This window comes from Cherax quadricarinatus, chromosome 81 (assembly GCF_038502225.1).
Source record: "Cherax quadricarinatus isolate ZL_2023a chromosome 81, ASM3850222v1, whole genome shotgun sequence".
Lineage (NCBI taxonomy): Eukaryota > Metazoa > Arthropoda > Malacostraca > Decapoda > Parastacidae > Cherax > Cherax quadricarinatus.
The window spans coordinates 4,638,445-4,654,341 of NC_091372.1; the positions used below are offsets into that span (position 1 = coordinate 4,638,445).

The following is a 15,897-nucleotide window of genomic DNA, read 5'->3' on the forward strand; positions in this document are numbered from 1 at the left end:
TAGGATTTTCCAGGTGTATATAATCATGTATCTCTCCCTCCTGCGTTCCAGGGAATACAGGTTTAGAAACCTCAAGCGCTCCCAGTAATTGAGGAGTTTTATCTCCGTTATGCGCGCCGTGAAAGTTCTCTGTACATTTTCTAGGTCGGCAATTTCACCTGCCTTGAAAGGTGCTGTTAGAGTGCAGCAATATTCCAGCCTAGATAGAACAAGTGACCTGAAGAGTGTCATCATGGGCTTGGCCTCCCTAGTTTTGAAGGTTCTCATTATCCATCCTGTCATTTTTCTAGCAGATGCGATTGATACAATGTTATGGTCCTTGAAGGTGAGATCCTCCGACATAATCACTCCCAGGTCTTTGACGTTGGTGTTTCGCTCTATTTCGTGGCCAGAATTTGTTTTGTACTCTGATGAAGATTTAATTTCCTCATGTTTACCATATCTGAGTAATTGAAATTTCTCATCGTTGAACTTCATATTGTTTTCTGCAGCCCACTGAAAGATTTGGTTGATGTCCGCCTGGAGCCTTGCAGTGTCTGCAATGGAAGACACTGTCATGCAGATTCGGGTGTCATCTGCAAAGGAAGACACGGTGCTGTGGCTGACATCCTTGTCTATGTCGGATATGAGGATGAGGAACAAGATGGGAGCTAGTACTGTGCCTTGTGGAACAGAGCTTTTCACCGTAGCTGCCTCGGACTTTACTCTGTTGACGACTACTCTCTGTGTTCTGTTAGTGAGTGATATTAAGATATATTTTCCTTCTGTTATGTCGGTTCCTGACCAGCCGGGCTGTGGTTCGTACGTTGGTTTGTGTGCAGCCAACAGTAACAGCCTGGTTGATCAGGCTCTGATCCACCAGGAGGCCTGGTCACAGACCGGGCCGCGGGGGCGTTGACCTCCGGAACTCTCTCCAGGTAAACTCCAGGTGTAATTGTGTATATATATAACCATTTATTATTTTTAATATACAGTCCACAAATTTATATATTTACCAGTATTCCTGGTGTGTATATTTCATTTAATTAATAGGTCCAGAGCAATTTGTGGTTATGACAGTGGTAGGTATCGAAGGGGGACATTTTTTGCGACCTAGGTGTCCCAAATTCCTACTTGTCTATGTAACATTGATAAATAATAATTATCTTTGTTATCATTTACTGTTATGTACGTAATTAGTTACATTCAGATAAATGCAATTTTCCACAGGTCACAATCATAATGAGTTATTTATGCAAACATTAATTTGGTCACACACACACATACACACACATACACACCACACACACACACACACACACACACACACACACACACACACACACACATTGTATTTCTTCAGGAAGTATTTCTTCAGTCATAGAGTTGTAAGGCAGTGGAATAGCCTAGAAAATGACGTAGTGGAGGCAGGAACCATACACAGTTTTAGACGAGGTTTGATAAAGCTCATGGAGCGGGGAGAGAGAGGGTCTAGTAGCAACCGGTGAAGAGGCGGGGCCAGGAGCTAGGACTCGACCCCTGCAACCACAAATAGGTGAGTACAAATAGGTGAGTACACACACACACACACACACACACACACACACACACACACACACACACACACACACACACACACACACAGGAGCTAGGACTCGACCCCTGCAACCACAAATAGGTGAGTACAAATAGGTGAGTACACACACAAACACACACACACACACACACACACACACACACACACACACACACACACACACACACACACACACATACACACAAACTCACACAACGACATGCAAAATACTGCGTAGAATAGATAAGGTGGACAGAGACAGGATGTTCCAGAGAGGGGACACAGAAACAAGGGGTCACAATTGAAAACTAAAGACTCAGATGAATCACGGGAATGTTAGGAAGTATTTCTTTAGTCATAGATTTGTCAGGAAGTGAAATAGCCTAGCAAGTGATGTAGTGGAAGCAGGAACCATACATAGCTTTAAGACGAGGTATGACAGCTCAGGAAGTAGAGAGAGAGAGAGAGGATCTGGTAGCGATCAGTGAAGAGGCGGGGCCAGGAGCTGAGTCTCGATCCCTGCAACCACAATTACGTGAGTACAATTAGATGAGTACACACACACACTGTTTTATTCACAGTGTACCTGGAGAGAATTCCGGACAAAGTCAGAGTATTTTTCCAGAATGGTCTGTAATATACCACTGTGGATAAAATACTTTGACATTAATTAAACTTTTCTAAATGTGTTGTCTCTGAATTCATCAATTTTGTCACATTCCAGTACATAATGACACAAGGTATGACAATAGTCCATCTGACAAAGTTTACATTTAGTGTACATCTGGTGGTGGTGATTTAACCTGCCAAAGATACTTGTAACCCAGACGGAGCCGGCCAATAGTGACATCCAAGTGTCTGATTATTATGTTGGATGAACCATAGACATGTGGCTCCTCCTGCTTGATAGATGGACTGACTGGTGTCAGTCTTCTTGACTGGTGCCAGTCTCCTTGACTGGTGCCAGTCTCCTTGACTGGTGCCAGTCTCCTTGACTGGTGCCAGTCTCCTTGACTGGTGTCAGTCTCCTTGACTGGTGTCAGTCTCCTTGACTGGTGCCAGTCTTCTTGACTGGTGTCAGTCTCCCTGAGTCTTAGGTCAATTAAGTCCAGTTAAGTTCTTTTTATTGTTCTCAAACTGCTAACTGACAGTCCAAGATTGTAAATCTACTCTCTCTTTGAATGCATATATATAACTTAGCCAATTCATCAGTTGTATCATGCATCTGAAGACCAACAGATGGAATCCACATCATGTACACTCTGACTCCTGTCCACAGTCCTACTTTACCTGTGTCTGGCTTCTGACACAAGTATGACACAGTTTATACTTCAGGAGTTTAGAGTATTTATGGATGATAGAGAATCAGTTACAATTAGTGTCAACTTCAGATACGTGGACGCTTTTGAGTGCAAGGAATATGGCAAACAGTTCTGTCTGAAGGGTAGTGTACCTGGAGAGGATTTCGGGGGTCAACGCCCCCGCTGCCCGGTCTGTGACCAGGCCTGATGGTGGATCAGGGCCTGATCAACCAGGCTCAGTTATTAATGCGTGCTACAGTTTCTTTAAGAGAGCCATCACTGACAGCAGCAGCATTACCACTAGTACACTGGTGAACATAACCATCAACGTAAATAATTTGTGAAAGAGTGTGACTAAGTTATCAGTATAGCCTAAGGCATCCTGCCTGGCTTCAAAACGATACTTTGTTTGTGATTTAATAAGTGTTTTTGTGGGAAAAGGGAGGAATATAGTGGTTTGGAATGGGGTAATATCCCATGGAGCGTGGAAATGTAAAAAGGAAGATTTGTATTTATACTTGTACAAGAACCCTATTGGAAATAAGTCACTGACTTTTAGGTTATCCTAGGTAATTTACACTATATATTATAATTTTACGTATGTATACCTGTGCCTCAATAAACTTACTTACTTTTAAGGGTTAAATAAGAAGATATTACAAGGACTCCAATGGAAATAACTCACTGACTTTTTTTGTGTTATCCCAGGTTCTCCACAGATATGCTGCTATGTATGATTATCTATGTAACTGTATTTGTGTATACCTGAATAAACTTACTATGTAACCCCTGGCAAGGGGAAGGGGAAGGGGGTAAAGAGGCGCTCATCCCCCGTCACTTGCCTCCCCCAGCAGTGTATTGTGGGTAATCACTGCAGAAGTTAGTGTTTGTCTGCCTACCATGTTATGATAAGGAGAAAAAGGCAGCACTGTGCTTTCAATGGGTCCGCCGGGTGTGTGAAGGGCAGAGGTTTTTTGAGCGGCTTGTTGCGGCACCGTCAGGAGGGTGGAGGCCAAGATGACCAGCCTGGAGAACAAGGAGACCTCGGAGAACAAGAGGTGAGTCCTAGCTAGCCGCCAACGGTTTGTTTTGGTCCTCACTGTTGTGGTCTGGATCTTACTGTTTTAACGGTGGGAACTAGGTGGTTCTGTAGTTTTAGTCTCCTGTTTGGAGGTGGTTGATCTGCCGGTTATCTCCGCTGTTTCGATCGGGTGATCTTGGGTTGTCTTGCCTACTGTATTTGTGTATACCTGAATAAACTTACTTACTTTTTGGTTGGGTCTTAACCTGACTGGTTGACTCTCAACCTGCTGGTTTTCACGGTGGCAACTAGGTGGTTCTTCTGTTTTAGCTTCCTGTTTGGAGGTGCTTCATCTGTTGGTTATCTCAGTTGTTTTCATCAGGTGTTCTTGAGTTGTCTTGCTTGTTAATCTTGCTGTTGTTGCCTGGTTGGGTCTCAACCTGGCCGTTTTAATGGTAGAAATTGGGTTGTGCCAGTTTAGTCTCTTGGTTGGAACTGGTTGGTTCTAGGATGGTCTGCTGGTTATCTCCGTTGTTTCACTCGTGTTATCTTGGGTTGTCTTGTGTGTTAGGTTACTTTTGTGGTCTGGCTGGTCTGAGACTTGGTTTTCATGGCAGAAATTAAGTAATTCTATAGATAATGGAGTTTCAAGCCTATCAACTACTTGAGAATAATTTAGGCTGCTTACACAATCTTTTCACTGCCAGAAAGAATATTTTAATCCTTAAAATGGATTAAAGTAAACTTTCAACATATATATACTGAGATGCATATATACCTCTGTATATCCTGTGATGCTGGTGAGGGGCTCTTGATCTAGGGAATTGAATCTGTGCTCCAGTTCCCTGAATTGAACCTGAATACCTTCCATCCCCCCACATGCGCTGTATAACCTTACGGGTTTAGCGCTTCCCTGTGATTTTAATAATAATAATAATCTGTATATCCTGTGGGTTTAACCATTTTATCATTTTCTTTTAAGCTGGTTGGTTTACCAGTTATGTGTTACTTTCATTGAATAATGTTGGGTCTCTTCCTAGTGTTACTGTTTTCACAAGTTTATTCATGTAAGATTTTTGAGTGATTACAATTGTCTTGTATAGTAACATGGGTAAAACACTCAGGATAGCCCCCCCCCCCAAAAAAAAAAAAAAAGTCGAAGTTATTTATTTCCATTGGAGTTCTTAATGGAAATCAAGGACCCCAGGGGAAATAAGTCATATTGTCTGACTTTTTTTTTTGGTTATCCTGAGTAATTTACACTGTATGATAATTATATTATGTATACCTGTGCCAAAATAAACTTACTAATTTGTATTTAGACCAAAATGCTGAGGATCCTATAGGCTTTCTGACTGCTGATTTTGGAATGTACTGATTATTTCCAATCCTAATGAGTTGTGGCAGAGTCTGGATTATACTATCTGTTACAGGTAACACTTGGTATAATTCTTTGTAACTGATATAGACAAGCAGCTTAAAAAGGCACCTGAGCAAACACTAAGACATACTAGATGTTTTGATCCTTGGAGCTTCATCACTTGGCTTTGTTGAACCTTCAATATATTACCTGTTATTGTTGAACCTTGGTGGTATTGCATGTTATTGTTGAACCTTGGTGGTATTGCCTGTTATTGTTGAACCTTGGTGGTATTGCCTATTATTGTTGAACCTTGGTGGTATTGCATGTTATTGTTGAACCTTGGTGGTATTGCATGTTATTGTTGAACCTTGGTGGTATTGCCTGTTATTGTTGAACCTTGGTGATATTACCTGTTATTGTTGAACCTTGGTGGTATTGCATGTTATTGTTGAACCTTGGTGATATTACCTGTTATTGTTGAACCTTGGTGATATTACCTGTTATTGTTGAACCTTGGTGGTATTGCCTATTATTGTTGAACCTTGGTGGTATTGCATGTTATTGTTCAACCTTGGTGATATTACCTGTTATTGTTGAACCTTGGTGGTATTGCCTATTATTGTTGAACCTTGATGGTATTGCATGTTATTGTTGAACCTTGGTGATATTACCTGTTATTGTTGAACCTTGGTGGTATAGCCTATTATTGTTGAACCTTGGTGGTATTGCATGTTATTGTTGAACCTTGGTGATATTACCTGTTATTGTTGAACCTTGGTGGTATTGCATGTTATTGTTGAACCTTGGTGGTATTACCTATTATTGTTGAACCTTGGTGGTATTGCCTATTATTGTTGAGCCTTTGTTGTATTGCCTATTGTTGTTGAACCTTGGTGGTATTGCCTATTATTGTTGAGCCTTGGTTGTATTGCCTATTATTGTTGAACTTTGGTTGTATTGTCTTATTGTTGAACCTTGGTTGTATTGCCTGTTGTTGATGAACCTTGGTTGTATTGCCTGTTATTGTTGAATCTTGGTGGTATTGCCTATTATTGTTGAACCTTGATGGTATTACCTATTATTGTTGAACCTTGGTTGTATTACAATGGACCCTCAGTTATCGGCTGTAATCTGTTCCAGGTCAGCCTAAATCCAAAATGACCAAAAACCGTTATTGTTGAACCTTGGTGGTATTGCATGTTATTGTTGAACCTTGGTGGTATTGCCTATTATTGTTGAACCTTGGTGGTATTGCATGTTATTGTTGAACCTTGGTGGTATTGCCTATTATTGTTGAACCTTGGTGGTATTGCCTATTATTGTTGAACCTTGGTGGTATTGCATGTTATTGTTGAACCTTGGTGATATTACCTGTTATTGTTGAACCTTGGTGGTATTGCCTATTATTGTTGAACCTTGGTGGTATTACCTATTATTGTTGAACCTTGGTAGTATTGCCTATTATTGTTGAGCCTTTGTTGTATTGTCTATTATTGTTGAACCTTGGTGGTATTGCCTATTATTGTTGAACCTTGGTGGTATTGCCTATTATTGTTGAACTTTGGTTGTATTGTCTTATTGTTGAACCTTGGTTGTATTGCCTGTTGTTGATGAACCTTGGTTGTATTGCCTGTTATTGTTGAATCTTGGTGGTATTGCCTATTATTGTTGAACCTTGATGGTATTGCCTATTATTGTTGAACCTTGGTTGTATTACAATGGACCCTCAGTTATCGGCTGTAATCTGTTCCAGGTCAGCCTAAATCCAAAATGACCAAAAACCGAAATAATATTTCTCATAAGAATTAATGTAAATAATCTGCTTCAGACACCCAAAAATATTAACAAAAAATACATTTTTAAAGATTAACTATAGTTTTACACAAAACAATGAGAAAAAATAAAAAGCACTAATTTTACTAATAAATTAACATTACATACCTTTATTGAAGGCTCGTTGGCATGTGGAAGAAGGCGAAGAGGGGTTACTTCCTTTCTTTGTCTTTTACTGCCACTAGCACCAGCTTGAGTCACTGTACCCCTGTCACACAAAAAACTGCCCACTCCCTGCCTGCTACACTCCCTGCATGCCTGCTACACTCCCTGCCTTCCTGCTACACTCCTTGCATGCCTGCTACACTCCTTGCCACTATGTCTGCCTGCCCTGAATTCTATTGTGTTTCTCACTTTCTTTACCAAAGGAACTTTACTAGGAACTTTCTTTCGGCCCATGGTTACTTATTTCGCAGTTGCACTCAATCAGTAACCACAAAAAACAATGGATTATAGCAAAATGTTTGGATGAATGCGCAGAGGCTTCCTCACTCACCCAGAGACACACCCAGACTGACTTCCGAACCCGGCGGAGCGGTGGGTGGACACGTCCAATACAGCTGATCTCCGAAATAACGGCAAATAAGCAGGATAGAATTTAGGCCAAAAAAAGTGGGCGAAAACTGAATTGGCTGATATCCGGAACGGCCAATAACCGAGGGTCTACTGTACTTGTTATTGTTGAACCTTGAGTGCATTGCTTATTATTGTTGAACCTTGGTTGTATTACTTATTATGGCTGAACCTTGGTTGTATTTCAGTTATGGCTGAACCTTGGCTGTATTATCCATCATGGATGAACCATGGTTGTATTACCCATCATGGGTGAGCCGTGATTGTATTACCCATCATGGGTGAGCCATGGTTGTATTACCCATCATGGGTGAGCCGTGGTTGTATTACCCATCATGGGTGAGCCGTGGTTGTATTACCCATCATGGGTGAGCCGTGGTTGTATTACCCATCATGGGTGAGCCGTGGTTGTATTACCCATCATGGGTGAGCCGTGGTTGTATTACCCATCATGTGTGAGCCGTGGTTGTATTACCCACCATGGGTGAGCCGTGGTTGTATTACCCACCTTGGGTGAGCCGTGGTTGTATTACCCATCTTGGGTGAGCCGTGGTTGTATTGCCCATCTTGGGTGAGCCGTGGTTGTATTGCCCATCTTGGGTGAGCCGTGGTTGTATTACCCATCTTGGGTGAGCCGTGGTTGTATTACCCATCTTGGGTGAGCCGTGGTTGTATTACCCATCATGGGTGAGCCGTGGTTGTATTACCCATCTTGGGTGAGCTGTGGTTGTATTACCCATCATGGGTGAGCCGTGGTTGTATTACCCATCTTGGGTGAGCCGTGGTTGTATTGCCCATCTTGGGTGAGCCGTGGTTGTATTGCCCATCTTGGGTGAGCCGTGGTTGTATTGCCCATCTTGGGTGAGCCGTGGTTGTATTGCCCATCTTGGGTGAGCCGTGGTTGTATTGCCCATCTTGGGTGAGCCGTGGTTGTATTGCCCATCTTGGGTGAGCTGTGGTTGTATTGCCCATCTTGGGTGAGCCGTGGTTGTATTGCCCATCTTGGGTGAGCCGTGGTTGTATTGCCCATCTTGGGTGAGCCGTGGTTGTATTGCCCATCTTGGGTGAGCCGTGGTTGTATTGCCCATCTTGGGTGAGCCGTGGTTGTATTGCCCATCTTGGGTGAGCCGTGGTTGTATTGCCCATCTTGGGTGAGCCGTGGTTGTATTGCCCATCTTGGGTGAGCCGTGGTTGTATTGCCCATCTTGGGTGAGCCGTGGTTGTATTGCCCATCTTGGGTGAGCCGTGGTTGTATTGCCCATCTTGGGTGAGCCGTGGTTGTATTGCCCATCTTGGGTGAGCCGTGGTTGTATTGCCCATCTTGGGTGAGCCGTGGTTGTATTGCCCATCTTGGGTGAGCCGTGGTTGTATTGCCCATCTTGGGTGAGCCGTGGTTGTATTGCCCATCTTGGGTGAGCCGTGGTTGTATTGCCCATCTTGGGTGAGCCGTGGTTGTATTGCCCATCTTGGGTGAGCCGTGGTTGTATTGCCCATCTTGGGTGAGCCGTGGTTGTATTGCCCATCTTGGGTGAGCCGTGGTTGTATTGCCCATCTTGGGTGAGCCGTGGTTGTATTGCCCATCTTGGGTGAGCCGTGGTTGTATTGCCCATCTTGGGTGAGCCGTGGTTGTATTGCCCATCTTGGGTGAGCCGTGGTTGTATTGCCCATCTTGGGTGAGCCGTGGTTGTATTGCCCATCTTGGGTGAGCCGTGGTTGTATTGCCCATCTTGGGTGAGCCGTGGTTGTATTGCCCATCTTGGGTGAGCCGTGGTTGTATTGCCCATCTTGGGTGAGCCGTGGTTGAATTGCCCATCTTGGGTGAGCCGTGGTTGAATTGCCCATCTTGGGTGAGCCGTGGTTGAATTGCCCATCTTGGGTGAGCCGTGATTGAATTGCCCATCTTGGGTGAGCCGTGGTTGAATTGCCCATCTTGGGTGAGCCGTGGTTGTATTGCCCATCTTGGGTGAGCCGTGGTTGTATTGCCCATCTTGGGTGAGCCGTGGTTGTATTGCCCATCTTGGGTGAGCCGTGGTTGTATTGCCCATCTTGGGTGAGCCGTGGTTGTATTGCCCATCTTGGGTGAGCCGTGGTTGTATTGCCCATCTTGGGTGAGCCGTGGTTGTATTGCCCATCTTGGGTGAGCCGTGGTTGTATTGCCCATCTTGGGTGAGCCGTGGTTGTATTGCCCATCTTGGGTGAGCCGTGGTTGTATTGCCCATCTTGGGTGAGCCGTGGTTGTATTGCCCATCTTGGGTGAGCCGTGGTTGTATTGCCCATCTTGGGTGAGCCGTGGTTTTATTGCCCATCTTGGGTGAGCCGTGGTTGTATTGCCCATCTTGGGTGAGCCGTGGTTGTATTGCCCATCTTGGGTGAGCCGTGGTTGTATTGCCCATCTTGGGTGAGCCGTGGTTGTATTGCCCATCTTGGGTGAGCCGTGGTTGTATTGCCCATCTTGGGTGAGCCGTGGTTGAATTGCCCATCTTGGGTGAGCCGTGGTTGAATTGCCCATCTTGGGTGAGCCGTGGTTGAATTGCCCATCTTGGGTGAGCCGTGGTTGAATTGCCCATCTTGGGTGAGCCGTGGTTGAATTGCCCATCTTGGGTGAGCCGTGGTTGTATTGCCCATCTTGGGTGAGCCGTGGTTGTATTGCCCATCTTGGGTGAGCCGTGGTTGTATTGCCCATCTTGGGTGAGCCGTGGTTGTATTGCCCATCTTGGGTGAGCCGTGGTTGTATTGCCCATCTTGGGTGAGCCGTGGTTGTATTGCCCATCTTGGGTGAGCCGTGGTTGTATTGCCCATCTTGGGTGAGCCGTGGTTGTATTGCCCATCTTGGGTGAGCCGTGGTTGTATTGCCCATCTTGGGTGAGCCGTGGTTGTATTGCCCATCTTGGGTGAGCCGTGGTTGTATTGCCCATCTTGGGTGAGCCGTGGTTGTATTGCCCATCTTGGGTGAGCCGTGGTTGTATTGCCCATCTTGGGTGAGCCGTGGTTGTATTGCCCATCTTGGGTGAGCCGTGGTTGTATTGCCCATCTTGGGTGAGCCGTGGTTGTATTGCCCATCTTGGGTGAGCCGTGGTTGTATTGCCCATCTTGGGTGAGCCGTGGTTGTATTGCCCATCTTGGGTGAGCCGTGGTTGTATTGCCCATCTTGGGTGAGCCGTGGTTGTATTGCCCATCTTGGGTGAGCCGTGGTTGTATTGCCCATCTTGGGTGAGCCGTGGTTGTATTGCCCATCTTGGGTGAGCCGTGGTTGTATTGCCCATCTTGGGTGAGCCGTGGTTGTATTGCCCATCTTGGGTGAGCCGTGGTTGTATTGCCCATCTTGGGTGAGCCGTGGTTGTATTGCCCATCTTGGGTGAGCCGTGGTTGTATTGCCCATCTTGGGTGAGCCGTGGTTGTATTGCCCATCTTGGGTGAGCCGTGGTTGTATTGCCCATCTTGGGTGAGCCGTGGTTGTATTGCCCATCTTGGGTGAGCCGTGGTTGTATTGCCCATCTTGGGTGAGCCGTGGTTGTATTGCCCATCTTGGGTGAGCCGTGGTTGTATTGCCCATCTTGGGTGAGCCGTGGTTGTATTGCCCATCTTGGGTGAGCCGTGGTTGTATTGCCCATCTTGGGTGAGCCGTGGTTGTATTGCCCATCTTGGGTGAGCCGTGGTTGTATTGCCCATCTTGGGTGAGCCGTGGTTGTATTGCCCATCTTGGGTGAGCCGTGGTTGTATTGCCCATCTTGGGTGAGCCGTGGTTGTATTGCCCATCTTGGGTGAGCCGTGGTTGTATTGCCCATCATGGGTGAGCCGTGGTTGTATTGCCCATCATGGGTGAGCCGTGGTTGTATTGCCCATCATGGGTGAGCCGTGGTTGTATTACCTGGAGTTTACCTGGAGAGAGTTCCGGGGGTCAACGCCCCCGCGGCCCGGTCTGTGACCAGGCCTCCTGGTGGATCAGAGCCTGATCAACCAGGCTGTTGCTGCTGGCTGCACACAAACCAACGTACGAGCCACAGCCCGGCTGATCCGGAACTGACTTTAGGTGCTTGTCCAGTGCCAGCTTGAAGACTGCCAGGGGTCTGTTGGTAATCCCCCTTATGTGTATTACCCATCATGGGTGAACCGTGGTTGTATTACCCATCATGGGTGAACATATTGTATACTTCCTGTAATGCAGAAAATATGGCTATACTACATACTATAAGAACAGGAGAGCAGAGCACTGCCAGACTACTCGCCCATGCTAGATAGGTCCAATTCACACACAACCACATTTTATGTACCCATTTATCTTCTGTAAAGCTACCCAAAATTCTTGCTTCAATGACTCTAGGACTCTGGTATTTGTTCCTAATATCTTTTTTAAATCTAAATTTGCCCAAAGTGATTCCAGTGCTGCAAATCCTGTCATGGTTAAATATTTTCAGCACATTATTAATATACTCGTTATTAATTTGTTTTCCGTTCGTGCACTTAAGTCATATCGCCCTTAATTCTATGCCATTCCAGAGGTAAACACAGCATAACTAGCGCATGTTTGACTTTCAGTATGCCAAACGTTCACCCTGTGATGTCACGTGAGACTGATACACTTTTATGTGAATCTCATAATTATCGCTCATCTTGACTTCTCAAATGCTGTTGGTTAAATACATTCAGTTTTCATGGTACACTTGATGTATAGTCTGTGTGTTGAAATATTGTGAAGCCAAAGAGGACTTATGTGCTTGAAATTTAGAATTGAGCCCTCAGAAGGATACCTGAAGCACATTTCCAAGGGTCAGTACCCCATGGCCTGGTCCCAGACCAGTTCTCCCAGTGGATCAAGGATTGATCAGCCATATTGTTACTGCTGGCTGCACCTGTATACAGGAGGGCCCGGCTTTACAGCATTTTGCTAATGCAGCAGTTTTCAATTATACCCATTCTTCATTTATTCAGACTTCCTACAATAAATATATTCACCACCCACTATAAGCTAAGGACGAAATTATTTTAAGGCAAGTAATGTGAGTACTGTATATGTATTTTTTAGGCCTAACTCTGTTGTTCATTATTAATGACAAATATTTCTGATACTAGTTGTTTAATTCACTTCAAAACAAACTTCTACTACATTCATATATGGTACAGTATCATGATTCATGCATGTCCTATTAAATGGCATTCATTTTACATTCAGGGTGCTTAACTATAAGTGGTGAGTCTGTACAAATCTGGAACAGTTATACAGCAGGGGCCTGCTTGTGCAGCAGGTTAGGTTCCAGGCTACTGCTGTAAAGTGAAACTTAGCCTTTTTTCACTTTCAAATGCACATAGAGCTAGGCCTAAAAAATGCATATACAGTACACACATTACTTAAAATATTTTTGTCTGTAGCTTATAGTGAGTAAAATATATTTGGGTATAATTGAAAACCACTGCATTAATGAACCACTGTAAAGTGAAGCACTGTAAAGCAGGGCCCTCCTGTATAGTTATCCATGTGATTTCTGTTAAGCTGGCTGTCAGTATGTCCAACTTATTTAAGGGGCAATGATGGTCCACTCTTCTCCAAATACTCAATAACAGCACATCACTGATCTTAATTCTATAGTCTGTAAACTATCTTGTATCTATAATGTTTGGGAATAGTACAAGTACTGTACTGTTATTTTAATACCAACAGATTGTGGTAATAAGGCAAGCATAGACAATTCACACATTGAAGAAGGCATCTTGGGACTGTGGCTTTAGGACTGAGTTACTAGTGAAGAAATGTCTTCTTTACTAAATAGTGGAACCTTGACTTACAAGTGTTCCAACGTACGAGTTTTTGAGATACGAGCCGTCGCTCAGTCGATTTTTTGCTCTGAGTTACAATCCAACATCCAAGTTATGAGCCAGCTCCCCTTGCTTCCCCCTCAACCCAAAACGTGCGCACCTCGCTTGTATATCTATGATTTCGTGCTTTAATACCATGGAAATCATCCTCTTTTTCTTCTCAACACTGTCCTTTACACATACTTTCTTAGGACTCGTGCTTAGAAAAATGAAAGTTGGCCAAATGACTGTAAAAAATGTAAGCAAAGCATGAAAGAAATACTCCCACACTGAGGTAAACAGTGCACTGAACTGGTGGCATTCTGAAGCTCTCCATTATTATTATTATTATTATTATTATTATTATTATTATTATTATAATATAAGAAAGAAGGAACACTGCAGCAGGCCTACTGGCCCATGTGGGGCAGGTCCATGTCAACCCCTGGCGTAGACCAATGGCTCGCCCAATCAGGTCACCTCCACTCCCTTGACTGTCGCAACCCCCAATCCTGAGGTGTCTCCTGGTGTCGCAAAATTTCAAAAAAAAAGTTATTTTTTCTTATGAAATGATAATCTTTTCCGGATTGTAATGACACCAAAAAAACGAAATTTGATGGAAAACTGACTGAATCATGCCCTTGCAAAGTTAGCGACCTTGGTGATATTTACAAATCGGCGATTTCACCCACTTTGAGCCCTATTTTCGGCTAATTCCATTGTTCCAGTCGACCAAACGCATGGCTATTTCTTTAGAACTCCATTTTTTCTATCAATTGAGTACAAGAAACTGCCCATTTACCAATTTCAACTACCCAATAACGTGGTCAGAAAATTTCAATTTGGCCAATTTCACGAAAATTAAAAAATATGACAATTTCAAAATAAGGTCCAGAATGAACAATGCAGACATTCCTGGCTTTAAAATAACATTTTGTTTGTTCATCAGTCATGTCTCCAGGCCCCTCTGATATTACTCTTGCTTTCTATTTTGAATTTTTATTCAAACAAAAAATAAAAGATTTACTATTATGCAGACTACTCCAATACTGTAATAATTGTATAAATAACATCAACCTATTCACGACTGTACATTAGAATGGCTAGTTGGACATTTATTGGAAAATGATGTCATTTGTTTACTTTTGAACATCGGCAAAAATCAAACATTTCCCCTACTTTGAGCTCCATTTCCAGGTTCTTTTTATAGTAAAATCAATCAAAATCATCTCTTTTTCTATAATGTGTCTTCCATTCTATCAAACGAGACCAAGAAAATGAGAATACAGTGGACCCCCGCATAACGATTACCTCCGAATGCGACCAATTATGTAAGTGTATTTATGTAAGTGCGTTTGTACGTGTATGTTTCGGGGTCTGAAATGGACTAATCTACTTCACAATATTCCTTATGGGAACAAATTCGGTCAGTACTGGCACCTGAACATACTTCTGGAGTGAAAAAATATCGTTAACTGGGGGTCCACTGTACAATCATAAATACAGTGGACCCCCGCTTAACGATCACCTCCAAATGCGACCAATTATGTAAGTGTATTTATGTAAGTGCGTTTGTACGTGTATGTTTGGGGGTCTGAAATGGACTAATCTACTTCACAATATTCCTTATGGGAAAAAATTCGGTCAGTACTGGCACCTGAACATACTACTGGAATGAAAAAAGTTCGTTAACCGGGGGTCCACTGTACTATACGAAAATAGACCACAAATTCGGCATTTTAATTAAAAAAAACAGCCGGAGTTTTTTTTCTCATTATGCACTGCGTGCTCCAGGATTTTTTTTATGTGGTGCACACTGACCACACAGACCCATTCTCTCACATGTGGGCCTACCAGCTTTCTCCTTCTTGATTTGAAGCCGCTAGAATTTATGAGTATATATACGTCAAACACGGTACCTCGTAAGACGTACAGTGGTCCCTCGTTTTTTCGTAATTAATCCGCTCCTGGAGCCATTACTATAAATGAAATTTACGATTTACGAATCAATTTTCCCCATAAGAAATAATGTAAATACAATTAATCCGTTCCTGACACCCAGAAGTATTAAAACAAAAAATTTTTTAATATGAAATATACATGTAGTACATAAACAATACAATGGGAAATGATGAACGAAACATTAACAGCATAACACTTACCTTTATTGGAGATTCTTCTTAGTGTATGGGAGACTGGAGGAGGAGAGAGAGTGGATTGTTTATAGTTTGGAAGGGGAATCCCCTTCCATCAACACCTCAGGTACCATTTGCTTTTCTGGGGTTGCTTCTCTTCTCTGTTTCTTAATGCCACTAGGACCACCTGGAGAGTCACTGGAGTCCTGTCTCACAAAATAACTGTGGAGAGAGCTCTGTTTCTGGTGTCTCGTTAACACTTCCCTAAAATGGCCCAAGACTTTGTCACTGTACATGTTGCCAACCTAGCTTGCAACAACCTTGTT

At 43.5% G+C, this 15,897-nt stretch overlaps 1 protein-coding gene across 1 annotated transcript in view; it reads left to right on the forward strand.

Annotated features, from left to right (window-relative positions):
• The first annotated feature begins 3,682 nt into the window (after window positions 1-3,682).
• Window positions 3,683-15,897, forward strand: part of hpo (serine/threonine-protein kinase hippo) — a 304,676-nt gene continuing 292,461 nt past the window's right edge. Inside the window, exon 1 of the mRNA XM_070102292.1 lies at window positions 3,683-3,914. Within this exon, the coding sequence (XP_069958393.1) occupies window positions 3,874-3,914 (41 nt within the window). The 5' untranslated portion in view covers window positions 3,683-3,873. The remainder of the gene's footprint in view (window positions 3,915-15,897) is intronic.